The following is a 19,292-nucleotide window of genomic DNA, read 5'->3' as shown; positions in this document are numbered from 1 at the left end:
GGAGGCCACAGCCTGGTGGCGACCTGAGCCAGACCCTTTAATTTCTGAGAAAGGGAGAAAACATATATCAAAACTCTCTCTGAAGTGTTTGGCAATTATTTTGAAAGAACCAGAGCAGCAGCTCTTGGAGCTGGCAAACAGCTGCCCATCAACCACCCTGCACCCCAAATGAGGGGCTGGGGAGACTCGGTTTGGGAAATCCAGGCCGGGCTTTCTGTCTCACCCGGGTGACTTTTTTTTTTTTTTTTAATGTGCCAGGAATTCCTCTCCCACGTGGGGTGGACTCCGAGGTACTCAATTAAGCAGCCAATGAAAAGTCAGCTCTCCGGTAGCAAATGACCCTGACACTTCTTGTAACATAAACAGTTGAAACGTTTCCAATTAGAACTGGAGACAGAGACGTTTGAACTCTTTCTCTCCACTCCCCTCCTTCTTTAAAAATAATTGTCAAGCGCTTTGGACATGGTGTTGTATACATGTTTTTTTATTTTCTTTTCTCTTTCTCGAGCATAAAAGAAATGTATATTTCTCCTTGTTCTTTTTTAATTTGTAGGGTGTCGCGCGGGTTAGAGTGGTGGCAAGCCTAAGGGGGTGCTGGCCTGGTTACTTACCTCCCGCCCCTCTTCCTGTTCTGGACTCGGGAGAGCAGGGAGTGATGCTGGGAGTGCAGCGAGTAGGATTCCGGAGGCGGGCGAGAGGGGCCTGTGACCCTACAGCTTGACCCTCGGAAAGGGCTGCTAATGAATGAAAGAGTGAATGAATAGAAATGAATCAATGCCTTTACTTCAGCAAATGCTTGCACAGATCCTCCTCCCGCAGGCAAAGGAGGGGTTGAGGTATGGTTCTTGAGCTGGCTGCCCCCGATTCTAATCTTAACACTTCTGCCCAGCTTGGGGCAAATTGGGAGCTTTCTCTGCCTCTCTTTTATACTCTGTTAAATGGGGCTACCAGCCGGGCAGCTTTCCAAGGGCGTGAGGTGAGGACGGAGAGAGTTCTCGCTTGGGTAACAGCGGCCTGCCTGGCGCAGAGTAAGCGCTCTAGGGCCCTAACCATTCTTGACTGCGTGGCGGGCCCTCCAGCTGCGCCCTACAGGAGGCGGCGCTCTGTAAAACCAGGTCGGTCTATGCAGCCGCGCACTCCTCCGAGGTGCCGCGTCCCGCGCGGGCGCTGGAGCTCACAGGTGAACTGGACCGGAGTCCTCCCTGTGGGAGTGTCCAGGCTCCTGGGTTCCCGGGGATCGCGGACGTCGGGGCAAGAGCCGTGCCTACGCCGGGGACAGAGCTGCTGGGCTCTTCTGTCCGCAATCCGAGTAGACCTGACCTGGGGGCTGGGACTAGTCGGCCGACTGCGGGCGGGCGCCGTCGGAGTCAGTCCGGAATAAGATCGAGAAAGGGAGGCCGGACGAGGCGCATCTTGAAGGCATTGTGTTTAATAAATCCAGGCGAGACGCACACCCGCTACTCCCCCCTCCTCTTGGCTCCCAAATCGAGACCTGCTGTGGGATCCCCAGTTTACGGGGTCTTAAAATCCCCTCCACTTTGATTAGCAGCTTCAAAGGGCTCCCTTTAAAGTTTGCCCCCTCCCTGCCCCCACCTTCCCTTTTACAGGCCACCCCTCCCCCATCTCTCCTTCTAGACTTCTGGACGACAATAACAAAACACAACGCAAGTTTGGGGCGGGGATGGGAGGGGAGGGAGAAATCTTCAGGTTTCCTCCTAAACGTGGGCTGTAGAAATTACCTGTTTCGGGCGTGCGCAGGAGTCAGAGAACCGTGGAGTTTAGGGGGTTTTTTTTTTCTTTTCTTTTCCCTTTTTTTTTTCTTTTTTGGTGTGTGTGTGTGTGTGTTTTTTACCTTTTATTATTTAAATTGATACGTTTCATTACTAGGGAGAAAAATAAAATATTCCTTTGATACACAAAATCAAATTGATATTTAGCCTCTGCTTACTTTTTTATGCATGGCTCCTTTATACCACATGGTAGTGACAGATTGTTTGAGCTGGAAGGAAAAGCCATTCAAAGCTAATTAAGCAGCCATTCCAAGCACTATTTGCAAGCGGGAGGCTCAGAAGCCTCGGCATTTGTCAGCGCTCCCCAACCCCTCGTGGTTTTGACTGACAGCTCTGGCCGCGGACCGACATCTCCCTGCAGTTTCGCCAATCAGAAACGAGGAACCCCCTCGGAGGTCTCTGATTGGTCTTCCGGGTCTTGCTCGGGGGCGGGGTCGACGGCTCCCACGTGGGGGCAGGAGCGAGAAAGGGGCGGGGCGGGTAGGAAGCGGGTGCGCCCACCCGTGACGTAAGGGGGAGGGCAGAGAAGGGGGAGGGGAAAAGGAAGCTCCAAAGAGGAGCCATTTTGTGTCTAATGAATGCTGCGGCCAGATGCTCGCATCTGTCGAGCTGGGCTTCTCCCTACCCACCCCGCCTTCGGTGCGCGCCGCAACGATTTATGTTTTTATTTAGGAAAATAAATAAATGAAGAGAGGAGCGCGGTTCAGGGCTGGCGGCCGGAGCGGGCGCTGGAGGTTCAACTCCGAGGCGAGCGCTCACGTGTAACTCCCTGCGCACCGGCCTCCGAGCGCTCGCTCGCTCTCAGCTCCTCATTAAGATGCAAGAGCGAACTCCAGATCCTAATGAGGGGAAAATATAGATCCGGGGGCGCGCGGCCCGCTCGCTCGCGCCCGCCACCGGCCCCGGGGTACGTGCGCTCTCATGGAGATGTCGGGGAGAGACCCAATCCCCCCACCGGGACCGGTCCACCTGGCTGTGCCCGAGGGGGTCCGGGGCAGGGCCGCTTCCCCCCACCCCCTTGGCCCGTCTACCCTGACGTAACCCCAAGCGGCAGATCGAGGCTACCGGTTTGCGGGCAAACTGGTCCCCGCAGTCTGAGTGGCTTGTGCGACCCCGCGGGGAGTCCCGGGGGCGCGGCGGTGGGGGTGCTAGGGGAGCGCACGGGGCGGGCGAACGTCTGCGCTTCCCGGGGCGTCGAGGCTGGCGGCCGAGACACCCACGGGCCGGCACGCGCGCCACTCCGCAGGCTTCCGCCGACGCGGTGACACTGCCGCGAGCAGGCCGGCTAAAGCGGGTGGGAACGGGGAGCTCCCGGGCCCTTGCAGGGCAGGGCCGCCTCCCCATCCCCTCCGCCGCTCTCCGGGCCCGGGTGCGCGGTGAGGAGCCGCGAGAAGGAGCTCCGAGTGGGGAAAGCGCGATCTGGGCCGTTTGTCCGCCCGCAGCCGGCCCTTCCATCTGCTCTGCCCGCCGAGCAAGAGTTCCTCGGACTTCTCGCAGGCAGCCGCAGCACATCAAAGACGCCGTTTATTTGGCTTTCTGAAAAGAAGGAGGAATGAACAAAGAAGAAAAGCTGGGGGCCCGTGGGGGGCGGGAGAGGGTGGGCAGGAGAAGGGGTTAAGAAAGGGGCACCCTCAGTTCCCAGCAAATTTTTTAAGGTGGGAGGCAACTTTGGGACCCACCATTTTATGTCTTAAATCTTGCGAAGTGAAAACATTAAAGTGACAAAATGATTCTGTTTGTTTTATAGTATCTAATTGGGCTGCTTTGCAGACCTAATGAGATTCCAGGGAGGAATCGTTCGCCGCCACTGCAGAATAAACTGATACATTACTACCAGCCACAGGTTTTGAGGACCTTACAGCTTGTCTTTTTCTCTTTTGTTGTTATTCCTCTGTTTCCTTTCTTTCCCCCTCCCGCCAAATAATTATTTGCTAGTAGATGGTGGGAGGAGGGGAGGAAAGAGAGAAGCGGGAGGGGGGTAGAGTCTAGCAGCCCGGGACTATAATATATATCTATTTATTATATGTCTTTCGGTTAATTCCTGATCTGAGGAGCGCTGTTTTTCACTCCCATGCGAAAGTCACCAGCGGGTAGGGCCTGATTGCTACTTTTCATGCATAGTTTTAGACACAAGAGGGCATTGTGACGTCGCGCCCGGCGGCGCCCAGTCGCAGGCCGAGTCCAGTAGCCCCACGTGGGGGCCCCGCACTCCCATTGGCCAGCGCCGGGTGAAGCTGCCACATTATTTTGTTACTTTTCAGTCCCTATTTGGAACTGCTCTCGCGGCAGTTCAGACCTCGTGCTCGTCCCCCTCGCCTGTCTGTGTGTGGTATCCGCAGGTCCGGGGCACTTTTTTGGGTGTGGGTGTGTGTGTGTGTGTGTGTGTGTGTGTGTGTGTGTGTTTGGGGGGGTTTGTCGGGGCGCGGAGAGGAGAGCCGGGCCGAGGGGAAGGAAGGAAGCCGCAGAGCTCCCGGGTCTCGGGCTGCGCTCTCCTGCCTGTGCGCTCCGAGGCGGCCGCGGTGGCGGCGCCGAGCGCTCTTCGCCGAGGACGCGGCGCTGCAGCTGGGAACAGTGAGCGAGGACCCCTTTGCGGAGGCTTCCTGTGCCCGCTGGAGTTAGGATGCCAGGGCGGCTGATTTGCACCTACTGAGCCTGGAGTTTCCTCCTCGGCCCTGGGAAGGGCTTGCAGCGGCGGCGGCGGCGGCGGCGGCGGCGGCGGCAGTAGCAGACGGAACAGCAGGCTCTCCTCTCCGAGGGGGGGCGTCGAAGCGCCCGCGCCGGGCTCCCGCCCTCACCCTCCGGCGCTCCTGCGGCCCCCAGCCACCACATCGGTGCTTGCCTCCTTCCTCTTCTACCCGAGCGCCGCCTCTGGAATCGGACCCGCGCGCCCCGGATGCTGGGGCAGCCTCGGCGCGCCCCCCTCGCGGCGCGAGGCGCTGAGTGATCCGGAGGGGGCCCGCAGTCGCCCCAGGAGGGGACCCCGGCCTCGGGACCCCGCGCCGGAACCACCGGGGAAACGACGATGTCCGCACAGCACCCGGCTCTGAAGCGCTCCACGCAGCGGGGGGAAGGCGGCCGGCCGCAGCCCGCCGAGCCCTAGGCGCACAAAGCCCGCGCCCGCCGCCCGGCCTCGGCGCCCGCCGACGACTTTGCCGCCTGCTCCGCAGCTCTTTGTCTCCACTTGGGGCGAGCGCCCGACTCTGGGATTTCGCTGCGAGAGCGGGCTGGGGGGGCCGGGGGCGAGTTCTTGGTTTCCCGGCCGCCCCCCGCTGGGGCTTGGCTCCCCCCTCCCCCGCACCTCCCCGGCCCGAGCTCTCGGCGCTTCCACGCTCTCGGAATCACGACCCCTCCCTGCCATGTATCCGCAAGGCAGACATCCGGTGAGTAATTGCAAATCGGTTTATTTAAGCATCTATCATGGCAGGGTAAACGAGGCAGTTTATCTGGCACCTCCATTTTGCTTGTTGCTACCTTTATGGGGTGTGTGTGTGTGTGTGTGTGTGTGTGTGTGTGTGTGTGCGTGTGCGCGCGCGCGCGCTCACACAAAGGGGATAGGGATGGGGGGGCGCCGTTGAGAGGTTAATTCCGCCCGAGTGGCGTGGGGGGCTGCCCGTGTTCCAGCGGCACAGTTTGTTTTCACGCTGCCCCCCGCCCCCTCTCCCAACTCACCCATCTGTCTCCCAGTCCCTGTCTTACTTGGGAATGGGAACCCATTCGTGCAGGGGATGCAAACCCCGGCCGCCAATGTGGAGGGATTTGGGGCGTCCGCCGCCGCGCCCCCCCCCCCCACCCCGCCTCGACGGGCAGCTGAGAAACTTGCTAGGAGCGTTCCGGGCTGTGAGGGTGGCCTCCCGGGTTGGGCGGGGGGAACCGGCAGAAGCCGCCGAGGGGCAGGGGCAGTCCGGAGCCCCGTCTGACGCCCCCGCCCCCTCCCCTGTCTTGTCCTCGCGGGCTCCAGGCTCCCCATCAACCCGGGCAGCCGGGATTTAAATTCACGGTGGCGGAGTCTTGTGACAGGATCAAAGACGAATTCCAGTTCCTGCAAGCTCAATATCACAGGTAAGGCGGTGGGGGCCTCCCCGGGGCCGGCGGGGAGGGGCGTCCCCGCCACGGCTCCTGCCACCCCCCGCGGGGACGGTGGGGGCTCCCGACCCGGGGCGGCGGGGCAGCCGGGGCCTCCGCCTTTTGTTTCCCCTTTTCGAGAGCGCGGCGCCTTAACCCTTAGCTGCCCGCAGCCTCCCAGCTTTCCCGGCCGCCCGCGAGACCCGCGCGAGGTGAGGGTCGGTGTCGCGGGGGGGCTCATTCCGGGTTCTGGGGGTCGCGAGCCGGGCCCCCCGTCCCCCGTCCCCTGCGGCCTGGAGAAGTCCACGCGCTCGGCCGCGGGAAGTTTCAAGTTGTTTCACTCCCCTCCCGGCGGCGGGGACCAGAGCTCCTTCCGCCCCGAGGCTGCGGGATGATCGAGGCTGCGGGATGATCGGGGTACCCCCGGGGGCATCAGGAAGTAGGAAAGTGGTTCGCGGAGGCCCTGGCGCTGGAGCCTCGGAGGAGGCTGTGCGGGCTCCAGGCCTGAGCCGGCTCCTCCTGCCCTCGCAGCCTCAAAGTGGAGTACGACAAGCTGGCGAACGAGAAGACGGAGATGCAGCGCCATTACGTGATGGTGAGAGGCGGCCGCGGGCTTGGGCCGGGGCGGGGGCGGGGGCGGGGGCGGGCCGGGGGCGGGGGTCCGGGGACCCTGCAGCGGGGTCCCCAGCACGCGGCGGCGAGCCAGCCGCAGGATAGCTCTGGGAGCCGGTGTCAGCCGCAGTGTACCCGGACCCTCCACTCCTGCCGCCCCCCTCCACTTCCCCCCACCCCTTAGCCCGGGCCACTTGGAGGAGGGTGGGTGAGAGGAGAGGCAGAAAGAGAAACCCCACTCCAGGCAGGGCGCTTGGGCGCTACCTCTATGCCCCTTTCATTTGTGTTTTCAAGGTTTCCCAGAGGGCTGTTTGCCCCGTCTTGGCTAGTGAGATAGCATTGGATCAGCCCACGTCGGGGTTGGTGGAATCTCTCTTAGAGACCTCCTGGGAGTGTTTGGAAACTTCGCTGCTTTGCAGCCCTGGGATCTGGCCAGAGTGGGACAGAAGCCCTCTCCGCCTCCCTCTTGCCTCCCCTGGGTTTTGTGAGCCTGGAGGAGCCTTTGAAAGCCCTTTGCCTCCATTCCCCTCCCTCCTCAGGAGTACCCCAACTGGAGAATCTGGTCAGCCTTGGGGCAGAAGATCAATTCTCACCCTTTTCTCAGTGTCTGTTTCAGTGAGTTTCAATCTTCCGTTTGTGAGAGGACATGGAAGGCACTTAAGCGGCCTCCCTGCTCTGCTTTCCACATAAGAGGCCTTCGACACATTGCTAAATAACTCTCAGAGGACAAGAGGGTCCCAGTGTACACATGATTCCCTGTTGAACCCGAACCTTGTATAAACAGGATATATGGCACATGGGATGCTTGTGGGAGGGGGTGGGCTCTGCTCTTCGCACTACTGCATATATAATGTCCTGCAGAGGAGAGACCAGCACTGGCTCACTGTCAGCTCTTAAACCCCTCTCTGTAGCTGGCTTCGGGTTTGGGCTGAACTCCTTTAGCAGACATATCCTAAAAGTATGACTTGGCCAGAAACCTGCCCCAAAAGCTGATTTTGGAAATTGAACAGATCAGTGTGTTGCCTGTTAACGGCGATTCTTTTCACTTTTAGTACTACGAGATGTCCTATGGCCTGAACATTGAAATGCACAAGCAGGTAAGTGCTTTTCTTTCTAAAAATCTGATGGTTAAAAACATATAATCCGTGGGTTTCTGATAGCCCCTCCTGTTTGAAAATGAGCCTAGTCCTTGTGTTCCTCCTACTTCCCCTTGAAGAGTGAACGGATACAGTCTCCAAAATGCAGGGTCTGAGGCGTCGCTGATTTCTTGGACATGTTGAGGTTTTTAGCAATCAAGCTTGTGAAATTAGTCCCGGTCTTGGATCTTGGTAGACGATAAAGGAGCAAAGGGAAAGTTGTACCTTCAGGGTCTGCTTTACAAACTCCTGAAACCCAGAGTGGGGATGGCTGACTGCTTTGAAATGTTTTAATGTAAAATTCTCGAGGGGAAACGCAGGAGGGATATGTCTGTGTGTGTTTGTGTGCGAAAATTTGATGTTCTACCTTGATAAGATTAAACTTCAAGAGTCTCAAAAGCCAGGCTGAGCTGTCAGAATTTAAGGGCACACGCCACTAACTGCTAAGAAATAGGAATCCAGGATGAACTAAGGCTAAAATGCCTTGCAGTTCCAAGGCCGCTTTCTCCTCTCTATCTTCATTTGAAGGCGGCTGGGTTCCCATTTTACAGAGAAGGAAGCTGAAGTAACTTGCCCTGGGGCAGCCTCGCAGGGACTGTTGAGATGGCTGGTAGTTGAGCTCAGCTTTGAAATCCTGAAGTCAAACCAGTTTCGCTAGTGTGCTGCTGTTTGATGGATATGTAAACTACTTCGAATTGTCACTCTTCTAATAACAGTATACCTCAAACCTAGCAAATACAAACAGCCTTTATCTCCATGCATATCAGTAACTAGTCCCAGGCGCTAGGCTGGGCTGTGGGAGAGGCCTGTTTGTGTATTTGTGTTCCAAGGAGAGGCTGCCTGTAATTTGGCTTGGCCAGAGATTAGAAGTGACTTGGCACAAATAAATGGCCCAGGCCGGTTGTTCTTTTTAACAATTGGTGTTCTTGAAATCTCCGAAGGCTGTTGACTCATTCTAGCCTTTGGTGACCGTGACTTGAATGGATTTTCTGCCTCAAATGAACAGTCATTTACAAGGTCTAAATTTTGTTTTTTGGGGGGGGGGGGCACGCAGCGACCCAGGCAGGTGAGAAGGGCAGGTGACCCAGGAATGCTTCTAGATTGCCACCTGCTCTAGCGGCTTCCTATAAGCTTTTTGAATCTGTGGTTTCCTTTCGGTACTGGAGGAGCCCCAGTGTTGGGTAGAGGGCAACCAGAAAGGGGCCCGAGTTTCTGGAGCAAGGTGGGAGGTCAGTCTGTGGCTTCCTGAGGGATTATGAGCTCCTTAGGAAGGCACAGGAAGGCTATCAGGGTCTTACTTCTTGAGCCACGGAAATCATAAGCAGACACGGCTTGGTACGCAGAGATGTTTCTCTCTCAGAAGAGTGAACTGGAGACAGGTTCTATCCAAATTTTAGGTGGGACCAGTGGGATCTGACTCGTCCAGTCCGAATGCCTGCAGCAGCCCTAGGTTCTCAGGAGTTCAAGGATCTTGGGGTATTAGGCAAGGTGCCACCTCCTCCCTTTCTCCACCCCCCTCTTTTTTCCCCCTCAGTGTTTAGTACCTTGGGTGTGTTTAAAGAGGGTAATTGCACCCAGGTTTAAAATTTATAGCAGCAGTTATTCTAAGAGCTTCGTAATTAAGGTGTAATACGTTGTTGCATGTTGAGGTCTGCATGGGTGGTGTTCCCCATGTCTGTGAGTGGATGGTTCTTTGGCACAAAGAATCCACTTTGGCCGGTGGAGCAAAGGTGTTCCCGGAGTCCTGGGGAGACTCTGAACTCCGGAAGAGTTAACCGTCAGAATGCCCTCGGTGGTGGGGTTCGCCCCAAGAGCAGCTGTGTGCGTCTGGGACCTCTGGCGATTCCCCAGACTAGGCTCTTAGGGGGAGAATGCCTGAGGTTTGGCAACATAATCTCACAGTCCTCCCAGCTGCTAGAGGCAGACAGATGGGATTCCTTGCGCCCTTTGTAGAGGCCAGGAAACTGAAGCTTTAGGGAGGCCAGTGGGGCAGAGCTGGGACTCCAGGCCACACCTCTGGATTGCCCCACTGAGCACTTTGACCCCACTCCCCGTTCCCCTTTGCCTTCCAGCCCGTTCCCCTTGGCTTCCCAGCATGGAAGAGTGTGCTCTGAGTGCCAGGGCCTTTGCAGGGTTTAGGGCACAGTCTTGCATTGGGTGTAATCGCCCTGTGGCTGTGGAGGAGCAAAGAGGCAAGGAGGTGAAGAAACCCAGGGCTGAGAAAGGCAGCCCTGACCTAATGAGGCCGGCCACTCCCTAGGCTTGTGAGGGTTCTGCAGAAGAAAGCCCAGCCACTAATTGTAGTGTGGGTCTTGGGTGCATTTGGCGGATGGTGGTTAGGCCTGAGCAAACAAGTTTATCAGCTGACCTGTTTAGCGGTTGACTGGTGTTTTATCTGCACACACAATCAAGTGACTGGAGTGCTTGAATTATTCATGCAGTGTCCTGCCCTCTAGACTTGACTGTTCGTGTGATTACATCTGCCTGGAACAAACACGCCGGATTCTTCATCTTTAAGCTCAGCGGTGGGGGCGGGGACTGGGTGTACCTTTATGTAATAGGTGAGGTCTAGAGCCAGCATCTTGGGAAGTGGGGGGGTCCTCAGCCTGCTTGCTCACAGCGCCACACCCCCTCTTTCCACCAACCGCCACCACACACACACACACACACACACACACATACACACACTTTTTTTTTTAAAGCTCTGCTTTGCTGTCTCTATGGGAAATGCCTATTGGGGCAACTGGGTGGCTCATTTGGTTAAGCGACTGCTTTTGGCTCAGGTCATGATCCCGGAGTCCCAGGATTGAGTCCCACATCTGGCTCCCAGCTCCAGAGGAGTCTGCTTCTCCCTCTGACCTTCTCCCCTCTCAGGCTCTCTCTCAAATAAATAGATAAAATCTTAAAAAAAAAAAAAAAGGAATGCCTATTAGTTGGGAACCTCAGGTTCCACCAGCTGGGCCGCAATTATTGGTAGAGGGCAGCTGACAAAGTGTGTCCAGCCCATTTTTGTTTTACCGAGAGGTAAAACTCACTGGGGGCTGGCTCCTTTCCTGGCTGTTTCTCTGTCTCCTTCTCGCTCTTTCTGCAAGCTGTCAGATCCCCGAGAAGTAATAAATGGGTTTTCCTCCTACTCTTCTGCCTACCTCCCTGAGTATGGCAGAGCAAAGATTACAGAACCCCGGGCCAGGCCTCAGGCTTCGAGGGGGTCACCCACCTCCTCCAAGCTCCTGCTTCCAGGCAGAATGTCACGGGTGATACAGCGAGGCCAGGGAGGCGATGGTGGCTATCCAGCTCCTCGACTCCCATCCCGTTCCTGCTGAGGCTCTCCAGTGCCGGCCACAGTCCCAAAGCCGGCTTAGAAAGGAGTGCCCCAGAGCACCTGTTGGGAGTTGGGTTTGAGGCAGGAGAAGCTGGGTCAGGCTGTCTTTACCTCCCCCAGTCAGCGCTGAGGTTTTAGGAGAGGACTTGAGGCATTTGAACTCTGGGGCAGTTCCATGCCGACACCTAACAGTCCCCTTTTTTCTGTAAGCCCAGAGGAGGAACCCTTCCTCCGAGTTTCTTTTGGCATCCCAGAACTGGGAGAGCCCTTTGGCTTCTCATCCGACCCTTCCATGTTACAGATGAGGAAACTGAGGCACGGGAGGGGAGCGGAGCTTGACCTGGTCTCCCAGTCCCGTGTTAGTGCTGGGGCTGCTTATGCAGCCTTCTGTCCCGTTCCCCGGGTCTCTGTGTAGCAGGACTCGAGAAGTGAAGCATGTTTGTTTACTAAGCCATTGCCCTCTGTGGCTGAGTATTCCTGCTTCTCTCTGCCTTATAATCGCAAGAGGCTAAGGCTCAAAGCTGGGTGTACGAAAGTACAAAGTACCCCATTTCGGGTTGTATAACCTTATCAGCTGAACACTTTCCCACAGTCCTCTTCCGAATTGCCCGCTGTTTGCACAGCCGATGACTTGATGTGCGTAATAATAAACCCAGTGCATAACTAGCAGCCCAGAGGGAAGGTTCGCTGGCGAGGTAAAGTGGTACAGCCTGTGAACTTTTTACCCGAGGATACAGAAAACCATGAACACGGGGCTGAAAAGGGAGATGGCAAATCTCCATCCCCTCTCCTCTCCATCCCCCCCAGTAATTAGGGCCTTGGCTAGAAGATCTCCAGGTACAAGTTGAAGTTCTGTGACCATCAGTTTAGCAGGTGCTGGTGGCCAGAGGGAACCAGCAGGTGGCGAGGTTACAGAGAGTCCGCGCCCAGGAGTGCCAGTCTCTGTGGCATCCAGGTTAAGAAGAGATCTGGACTAGTGTTTTCTTTTGGCACCCAGGCACCCCTCCTAGGCCCTGGTTTCCACTTCACCTTTCCTGGCTGGTCACTGTCACCCAGGACTGTCTTCCTCGAGTCCCACAGGTCCTCTCACTGCCCCGGGGGCCTGCCTTGGTCAGCTTTGGGGTCTGCTGAGCTCCAGGCCCCAGACTGCCTTCTACCCCAGTCTCCTCTGGACCCCTGGTCTTCACTGCCGAATGAGCTGTCAGAGCAGGGTTGGTGTGGTTCTCTGGTTCTTTCCCTTCTCATTGTTTTGATCAGTGGGATGACCCAGGAGATGGGCACATGGATGGCTCCCCCTCTTACTCAGGGACACTGAGCCTGGGTTAGAAACCTGGCTTCTTAATAAGACTCCTTCAGTGAACTCTCCTGGGCCAGTGGCCCCCGGAGGGCACAGAGCTCTTCTTTCTCTCTTTGGATTCTTCCTCCTCCACTTAGTATAGGAAGGGTCTGGTCGGCGTGGAAGGCCCTTCATTTCCATTTTATCCTGGGAGTGTGTCGGTCAAGGAATGAGTTCCCTTTTCCCTCCTGCATGGGGAAGTGTTTTTAATCCGAATCTGTTTGTACAATATACTGGGACACGTGGGGCGGGGAAAAGGTAGTCAAGGCCAAATCTCAGTGGGGTTTCTCCCTCTGCTGTGGCACACGCTGGCTGTCCTTTCTCACACTTCATCATCTTGTTTCTGTAGCCGTGGAGGAAGCCCCTGGGCTGAGGTCTGTTACACGCACTTAGCATGAAGTAGGTGCTCAGGAAACATGTTGGTTTTCCTTTACTCCAAATTCCTCGGCTTGTCAGGGGGTGGGATTCCAGATTCCCTAAGCCCCAGCGGGAGGAAGTGAGGGTTTTAATTGTGGGTTGGCCCCCCAGCTCTGCAGGCTTCCTCCCACAGCTCAGCATCCAGTTTCTTCATCAGGAAAATGAGGGGGTTGGATGCCTGCCAGAGCGGTTATTAGGGGCTGGGATGTGCCGGGTGTGGGCTGGGGCCCATTACACAGTCGAATAAGACACCATCCCCTCGCCTGGGGAGTCGGCATCTCAGGAAGTCATGGAGCGCAGTGAGGGAAGTGCTACTAATACGGCCCAGTGTCCCCGAGGAGCACCCAGAACCCAGAACCGAAGGGAGCACCCAGGACAGAACGGCTTATTCATCCCTGGAAAGGAGAGTCAAGTCGGGTCCGGGAAGACTACACCGAAGGGCTGTTACCTGAGCCTTAAAGCGGGGGGGCAGGGGCTAGGAGGAGGAGGAGGCTTCTAGGCTCCTCTCTCTCTCTCTCTCTCTCTCTCTCTCTCTCTCTCTCTCTCTCGATGACAGCCGCTCTTGGAAAGGCCAGCGGAAGCACAGTCCACAAGTTGGAATGGCGATGGGGGGGGGGGTGGGCGTGGGGCTCCACTTGGGGAGTGAGGCAAGGTGGTGACATTTTGCAGCAAAGTGATCTCCCAGGCCTCTCTGCTCTCACACTCCCGCCTCAGCGGCTCCCTCTGTCCCCATATGGCTCTGCAGGGCTGGCCCACGTCCATCTGCCTGGGGCGGGCTCAGAGAGGGGGAGAGGCAGTGGGGGGCAGACGCCTGGGGCTGGCGGAGGCCTCCGGGGCCTGCTTCTCCACCCCAGCCTGCCGCTTTGACCTTTCTTCCCCAAAGTGGCATTGCCTCCTTTCCCCGTGTGGGTAATTCTGTAATGACTGGTTCTGACCCGCCCCTCCCCCATATTTAATTCTCATCAGCCAGCTCTCTCCACTTTGCTATTAATGATAGCAGCCAGCGAAATAGCTTTCAACATGCCATTGACAGTCTGGTTTAAGAGAGCACTTGAAGTAGTGCTAGACAGCTGAAAGCACCCATAATTGTGTACCAGAGTGAGAACTGCGTGCTTGAGGGCCTTGTTTTTATATGCTTAAAGGGACAATATCTTGTTTTCAACAAATGCTCTCGCAGACTCCCGGCCAAGATGCTGGCTCCTCTTCACGCGCCTCTCCTGTCCCCTGGCTTTTTCTTTCCTCTCTCTCGCCTTTTTCACTTGACAAGTTCCCCTTCAGGTTGGGGGCTGAGGAGAAACTTGGGGAAGGGGGTTTTTTCAGGAGGGCTGTTCTCTCCCCTGTGTATGGACATGGAGTTCTTTTGTTGGCTAAGGATGTCACAGCCTGAGGGGGTGGGGGTAGGCTTCCAGGGAGCCCTCTGTGTCCCCGGGGTTGGTGGGGGAGCTCTGTGGGGGCAGGCTCCACTCATTGGAGAAGCACATCGGCACCGTGGGGCCCTCGGCCCCTTTCGCATCAGATTCTGGGAGGCTGTTCATGGTGCAGAGATGCCCCTCTAGAAAGCTCGAAGGTCCATAGGGCAGGGACTCACTCTTAAGTGGAGGTTCACGCGGGGCTTGGGGGCTTGGGGCTTAACCAAGGGTCCTATCTTCTCAGCCCCGGGGATTTTGCCTGAGAACAAAACCTCCCTCCCCTGCACCCCAGCCGACTTCATAACCGTGAAGATGCCACTCAGCCCTGTGGGCAGAGATCCCCCTCACCCCAAAGCTCCCCTTCACCAGTGTCATCCTTGGTGGGTGAAGAAAGAACCAGGTTCCCAGGGGTGGGGCCTGGAGTCCGGCTGTGGCAAAGGCCAGGACTGTGTGTGGATGGGCTTGGCTGTCCAAGGGGGCATCCTCCTTCCACCCACCGTGTGAGTGACACCAGCAGGGGCCTGGGGTCCCATGGCAGCTTGCCACCACCACAACCAAGTAATTCCAGCCGAGGGCCTTTGTGGAGGACAGAGAGTTTGAAAGTTGTGATCTTCCAAATATTGTAATACCATTGACTCTTGATATTTCTGTAGCACTTGGTTGTTTTGCAAAGCAGAATAGACCTTTCCATCTTAGAGACCCCAAATAAGAGGCATTCGGGAGCAGGACAAATACACGCCGGGTGGAGAGCGTCAGAGTGTGGGGTGTAAGGATGACCTGCGTATATCCGGGGCACTAGAGGGCTGTGTTCTTTTTTTTTTTTTTAAAGATTTATTTATTTGACAGAGAGAGATCACGAGTAAGCAGAGAGGCAGGCAGAGAGAGAGGGAAGCAGGCTCCCCGCTGAGCAGAGAGCCCGATGTGGGGCTCGATCCCAGGACCCTGAGATCATGACCTGAGCTAAGGCAGAGGCTTAACCCACTGAGCCACCCAGGTGCCCCGAGGGCTGTGTTCTTAAACTGGATGGGGCAGCAGGTGCTGGGGGGTGTGTGCGGAATGCCTTGTCTGGGAGTTCCCTGAGGGTAGGACCGTTTTGTATTCACTGGAGCTCCTGAGCCTTGCGTGATTCTGGGCCCATACTGCGTGCGCAATCTACGTTTTGTGGGAGACTCGTGGAGGGCAACGTTCCAGTTTGGGGTTCTCCCCTGACCCCGTAGAGCATTATGGACTTTCTGGGAAGGATATAGGTTTTCTCCGGCTTCTAAGAGAGATCCGTGGGCTGCAAAGTTGTGATTGGAGAAAAGAAGCGTAAAAGTGTCCTGTTGAGCTTTTGTGTTAAAGCGTCTTTAATACGGTTTAAGGGTTTTGTCTTGTTTTTGTGTTTCGGCTTGGTCTGTGGGCAGTTCAGATGTACAAAGGGAAGATAGGAGGTGGTGAGGAAAGAGATAGTGGGGAAGAAGATGATAAAGCAGAGATGGGGGAGGAAGGAATGAGGAAGAGAAAACATGCTGAATCGGGATTCCGAGAAGGAACCGAGTGACAGGAAGGCGAGAGTCAGTGACTCGGAGGTAAATTGGTAAACCGTGTCTGGCACGCCTTGGACGTCTCTTTGGGCGTGGAGTTCCAGGTGCCACGGCCTTATCCTACTGCCCTTTAAATCCTTGGTGAGCACTGTTCACACTCTTCAACTGTTGTCATTCTTTTAAAAAACGGAATGACATCTAGTCTAGCCCAGTGGTAGAAGTTCCTTTTTTGTTTGCCCCCAAAAGTGACATCTTCCCTTTCAGGAAGACTCAAACGAGCAAGAGTCCTTCCCACAGTCCTGCAGCACTGGGGGTACCCGGAGTGCCTTGGGGACAGGGGAGGGGCGGGGAAGCGGTCTCCTCCTGGTTGGTTGTGAAGGCTTTGGTTCTGGACTCCTACACCACCCAGCCAGTCTCTGACCAGAAGGTTGGAGGAGGAGGGAGGAGACCTTCTACCCAGTACCCAAATACTTGCCTAGGGAGAGCCCTCAACAGGTCCATCTGGACCCTGAGTGTCAAACTGATTGTTGGGTCAAGGGCATGCTTGGTGAACTGGTGGCGATTTCTGCTGGGAAGAGCCAGGCAGTTTGGGGGGGACCAGTGGGTGAAGGATGGGAGTCAGTCCTTGGTCTAGGGTGGGGGGCAGGAAGTCTCTGACTTCCTGTGCAGGAAGAGTTAGGGCAGACTTGGTGAGCCCCGGAGCACAGGTGGTCCCAAGTGATCTGGAGCGAGGGGCTCGGTGGCCGATGGGAACAGAGTGAGCACGAGACCCAGCAGGTGGAGGCCGTGAGTAGGCCAGGACTGATGGGCCCGAAGGAGCTTTAGCTTCTCCTTAAACCCTTCCCGTTGCTTTTCCTGGGAGTGGTGCCTTCCTCTGAGCCCCCTCATTCCTGGAGAGGGCAGCAGTCTAGTACTTAACCTGGCTTTGCCTCAGGGCAGAAATCCTAATGGAGCAGTTGAGGTTGGTGGTTGGTGTTGCCTGGTGTCCTGTGTCCCACCCTCCTCAACCCTGAGGCCCTCAGAGAGCAGGTCTGCCCCTGCTGGAGTCCTCTCACTGTTGGCTTGATGCTAGCCTCTTGTGAGCAGTACACAGCCTGTAGGGACTTCTTTTGTTTTTGTTTTTTTTAAGATTTTATTTATTTATTTGGCAGACAGATCACAAGTATGCAGATAGATAGGCAGAGAGAGAGGAGGAAGCAGGCTCCCCGCTGAGCAGAGGACTCTGGGATCCTGACCTGAGCTGAAGGCAGAGGCTTTAACCCACTGAGCCACTCAGGCGCCCCCGCCTGTAGGGACTTCTTAAAGGGAGTGGGTACAGTGCTTTCTAGATACTATTCTCTCTCACACTGTTTGAGTTTCTCTGTTCTCTCACCTGTGTCAGACCCCATTTCCGCAGGGACCTCCTCTACCTGACCTTCCCTCACTCTGCCCCGTCCCTGTTAAGACTTTCTCCTGACATCTTTGTGCCGGTGCTGGATTCTGAGTTTCTCCGTCAGAAGCCACTGGTTTTCAGAGGGGTGTCCTGGCAGTCCCGTGCTGAGAGCACCAGCTGCCAGGAGGTGGTCAGTCCTGGTGGCAAAGCGACAGGCTTAGGAGTCAGCCAGCCTTGGGTTTGAGTCCCCCATCAAGACCCCCTGCCCGTGTGACCTGGGGCTGACTGTGGTACCTCTGTGAACTTCAGTTTGTACTGGGGGGAAAATGAACCCCTGCCTGCCAGAGCAGTGCCGACCGAGACATGGCTACCGTGCCTGAGGAACTGAGTTTGACATTGAGTCGTAACTAACGTTCATTAGCCTCACATGGCTCATGGCCTCCTCTGTCAGACCCCGCAGTTACAGGCAGCGCTAGGAGGAGTGTGTGTAGGGTGATGGATACACAGTGACTGTTTCGCACAGTACCCGGTGTGTAGGAAGGCCTCAGTAGTGTCCTCTCCCAGCAGGACGTAGTCATCCCATAAGTTGCCAAGGCCTCCAGGAGTGAGGCCGAGATCCTTGGGGCTGTGGATGTTGTAGGACTTCCCAGAGCCCTCCCACATGCAGCTGGCTGGCCCCGCATGCCAGCCGTGAGCACAGATGTCTGCAGAGGGTCAGGCACTGGCTCGTGGTCCCCGGTAGACCGGGAGCAGGTTCAGAACCAGAAACTCAGTCTGTTTCACTCCTGGCCGGACCGCTTGTCCCCCAGGCCATATCAAGGCATGGTCTCCCCAAATGGCTGCCTTCAGGACATGCACCTGAATGTGCTTCAGGACTTAGATTCCGGGCCGGGGAAGACCCCAGACAAGGCCTTGAAGAACTGGGTAGGTTGTGGGGCCGCCGTGCGTAGATCGGGCTGTCTCAGTCTGGGCATTATTGACAGGTGAAGCTGGATAATTCTTTGGGGTGAGGCTGCCCTGTGTTCCCCAAGATCAGCAGCACCTCTGGCCTCAGCCCACTAGTTCTCAGGAGCACCGCTCTCGTTGTGACACCCTTAACTGTTCTCTAGACATTGCCAAGGGTCCCTTGGGGGGCAAAATCGCCCCCCAGGTGTGAACCCTTGGTGTCACGGGAAGAGTTCCGGCTGGAGAGCTGGGAGAATCGGTTGCCACTGTCTGGCTTTGTGACCTAGGGCAGCTCCTTGCCTTCTCTGGGCCCAGCTTTCCTTGTCTGTAAACTGAGATGTTGAATGTGGTGGTGGTGGTTTGGGAGGCGGTCCCATCCGACCCATGAACAAATTTCTAAGTAACCCTCTTGATTTTTTCGACCTGTGATCCTGCCATCCTGTCTGGGGGGAGAGGATCCTCTGAACCTTTCAGTCTAAGAAGGATGGTCTTGCTTATTGGCTGTGAACTGTGATGGTGGGTGGCTAGAATGGGGTTCTGTGTCTACCCACAGTCAGCCTGTCCCCTCCCCCGACACCTCATTTTCCTTTCCTGCCACCAGGATTTCCCTGCGAGCCTCTGTCCTTACAAAGTCCTAGCCAATGTTCCATTTGTAGTGCTGACCTTACAGGGAGACCCCCAAAATTTAACGAGCTGCCTCTGCAAGGGTAATGTGACTTTTACAGCCTGTTGAGGGGCAAAGGGAGATTTGCATAATGTTCCAAGGGGGATTAGGTGGCTGGGGGTTGCCATGGCAACCCCACAGGGATGAATTGAGAATTTTTCCTCCTGGCAGCAGTTGGCCAATGGAGTCTGGGAAGGTGGGGGAGGGAGGCAGAGGGTTATCTGAGGGGAGGGAGGGGACAGAGAGCTCTAGGGATGGGGGGGGGCGGTTGGTGGCGCCTGGAATGAATGGGCGGTATTGGGGGAAGGTCTAATGGGCAAAGGCTTTCCCTGTTCTGTCTACACAAGCAAGCTCTTTGAGGGCCGTCCCCTGGAGTGGGGGTGGGAAGCAAGCAGAGTTTAATGTGTTTGGGAACCAAGAAATTAAAGTGAACAAATATTTAAAGATTATTGGATCTTGTTAACAGGAAACCCGGTGGATGGAAATTGAGAGTCTGAGAAATGAAAGTCGTGAAGTCTGAGAGCCAGGGAGGGACTCAGCTGTCACCTAGGCCCAGGTCCCTCCCATGGAGTGGTGTCTAACCCTTGTCCCTGTTCGGTGGCCATTGAATGCTCCTAAGGACAGGATGCTCGCTCTCACACACACCTGATGCATTTTTGAGAGCTGTGTTGACCATACTGCAGCCAGATCTGCCTCTTTCATGC

The 19,292-nt window shown here is 56.2% G+C and overlaps 1 protein-coding gene across 8 annotated transcripts in view; it reads left to right on the top strand.

The window, feature by feature from the left end:
- Positions 1 to 5,039: 5,039 nt before the first annotated feature.
- The window catches only part of TLE3 (TLE family member 3, transcriptional corepressor), a 46,406-nt gene continuing 32,153 nt past the window's right edge, over positions 5,040 to 19,292 (top strand). For all 8 annotated transcript variants that reach the window (XM_046008007.1, XM_046008005.1, XM_046008006.1 and 5 more), the window contains exons 1-4: positions 5,040 to 5,170; positions 5,749 to 5,849; positions 6,384 to 6,447; positions 7,517 to 7,561. In XM_046008007.1, the coding sequence (XP_045863963.1) occupies positions 5,147 to 5,170; positions 5,749 to 5,849; positions 6,384 to 6,447; positions 7,517 to 7,561 (234 nt within the window). In that variant the 5' untranslated portion in view covers positions 5,040 to 5,146. The remainder of the gene's footprint in view (positions 5,171 to 5,748; positions 5,850 to 6,383; positions 6,448 to 7,516; positions 7,562 to 19,292) is intronic.

The sequence above is a fragment of the Meles meles genome, chromosome 6 (assembly GCF_922984935.1).
Source record: "Meles meles chromosome 6, mMelMel3.1 paternal haplotype, whole genome shotgun sequence".
Taxonomy (NCBI): domain Eukaryota; kingdom Metazoa; phylum Chordata; class Mammalia; order Carnivora; family Mustelidae; genus Meles; species Meles meles.
Note: the sequence above shows the minus strand (reverse complement) of the source record. Positions and strands in the feature narration are given on the sequence as shown.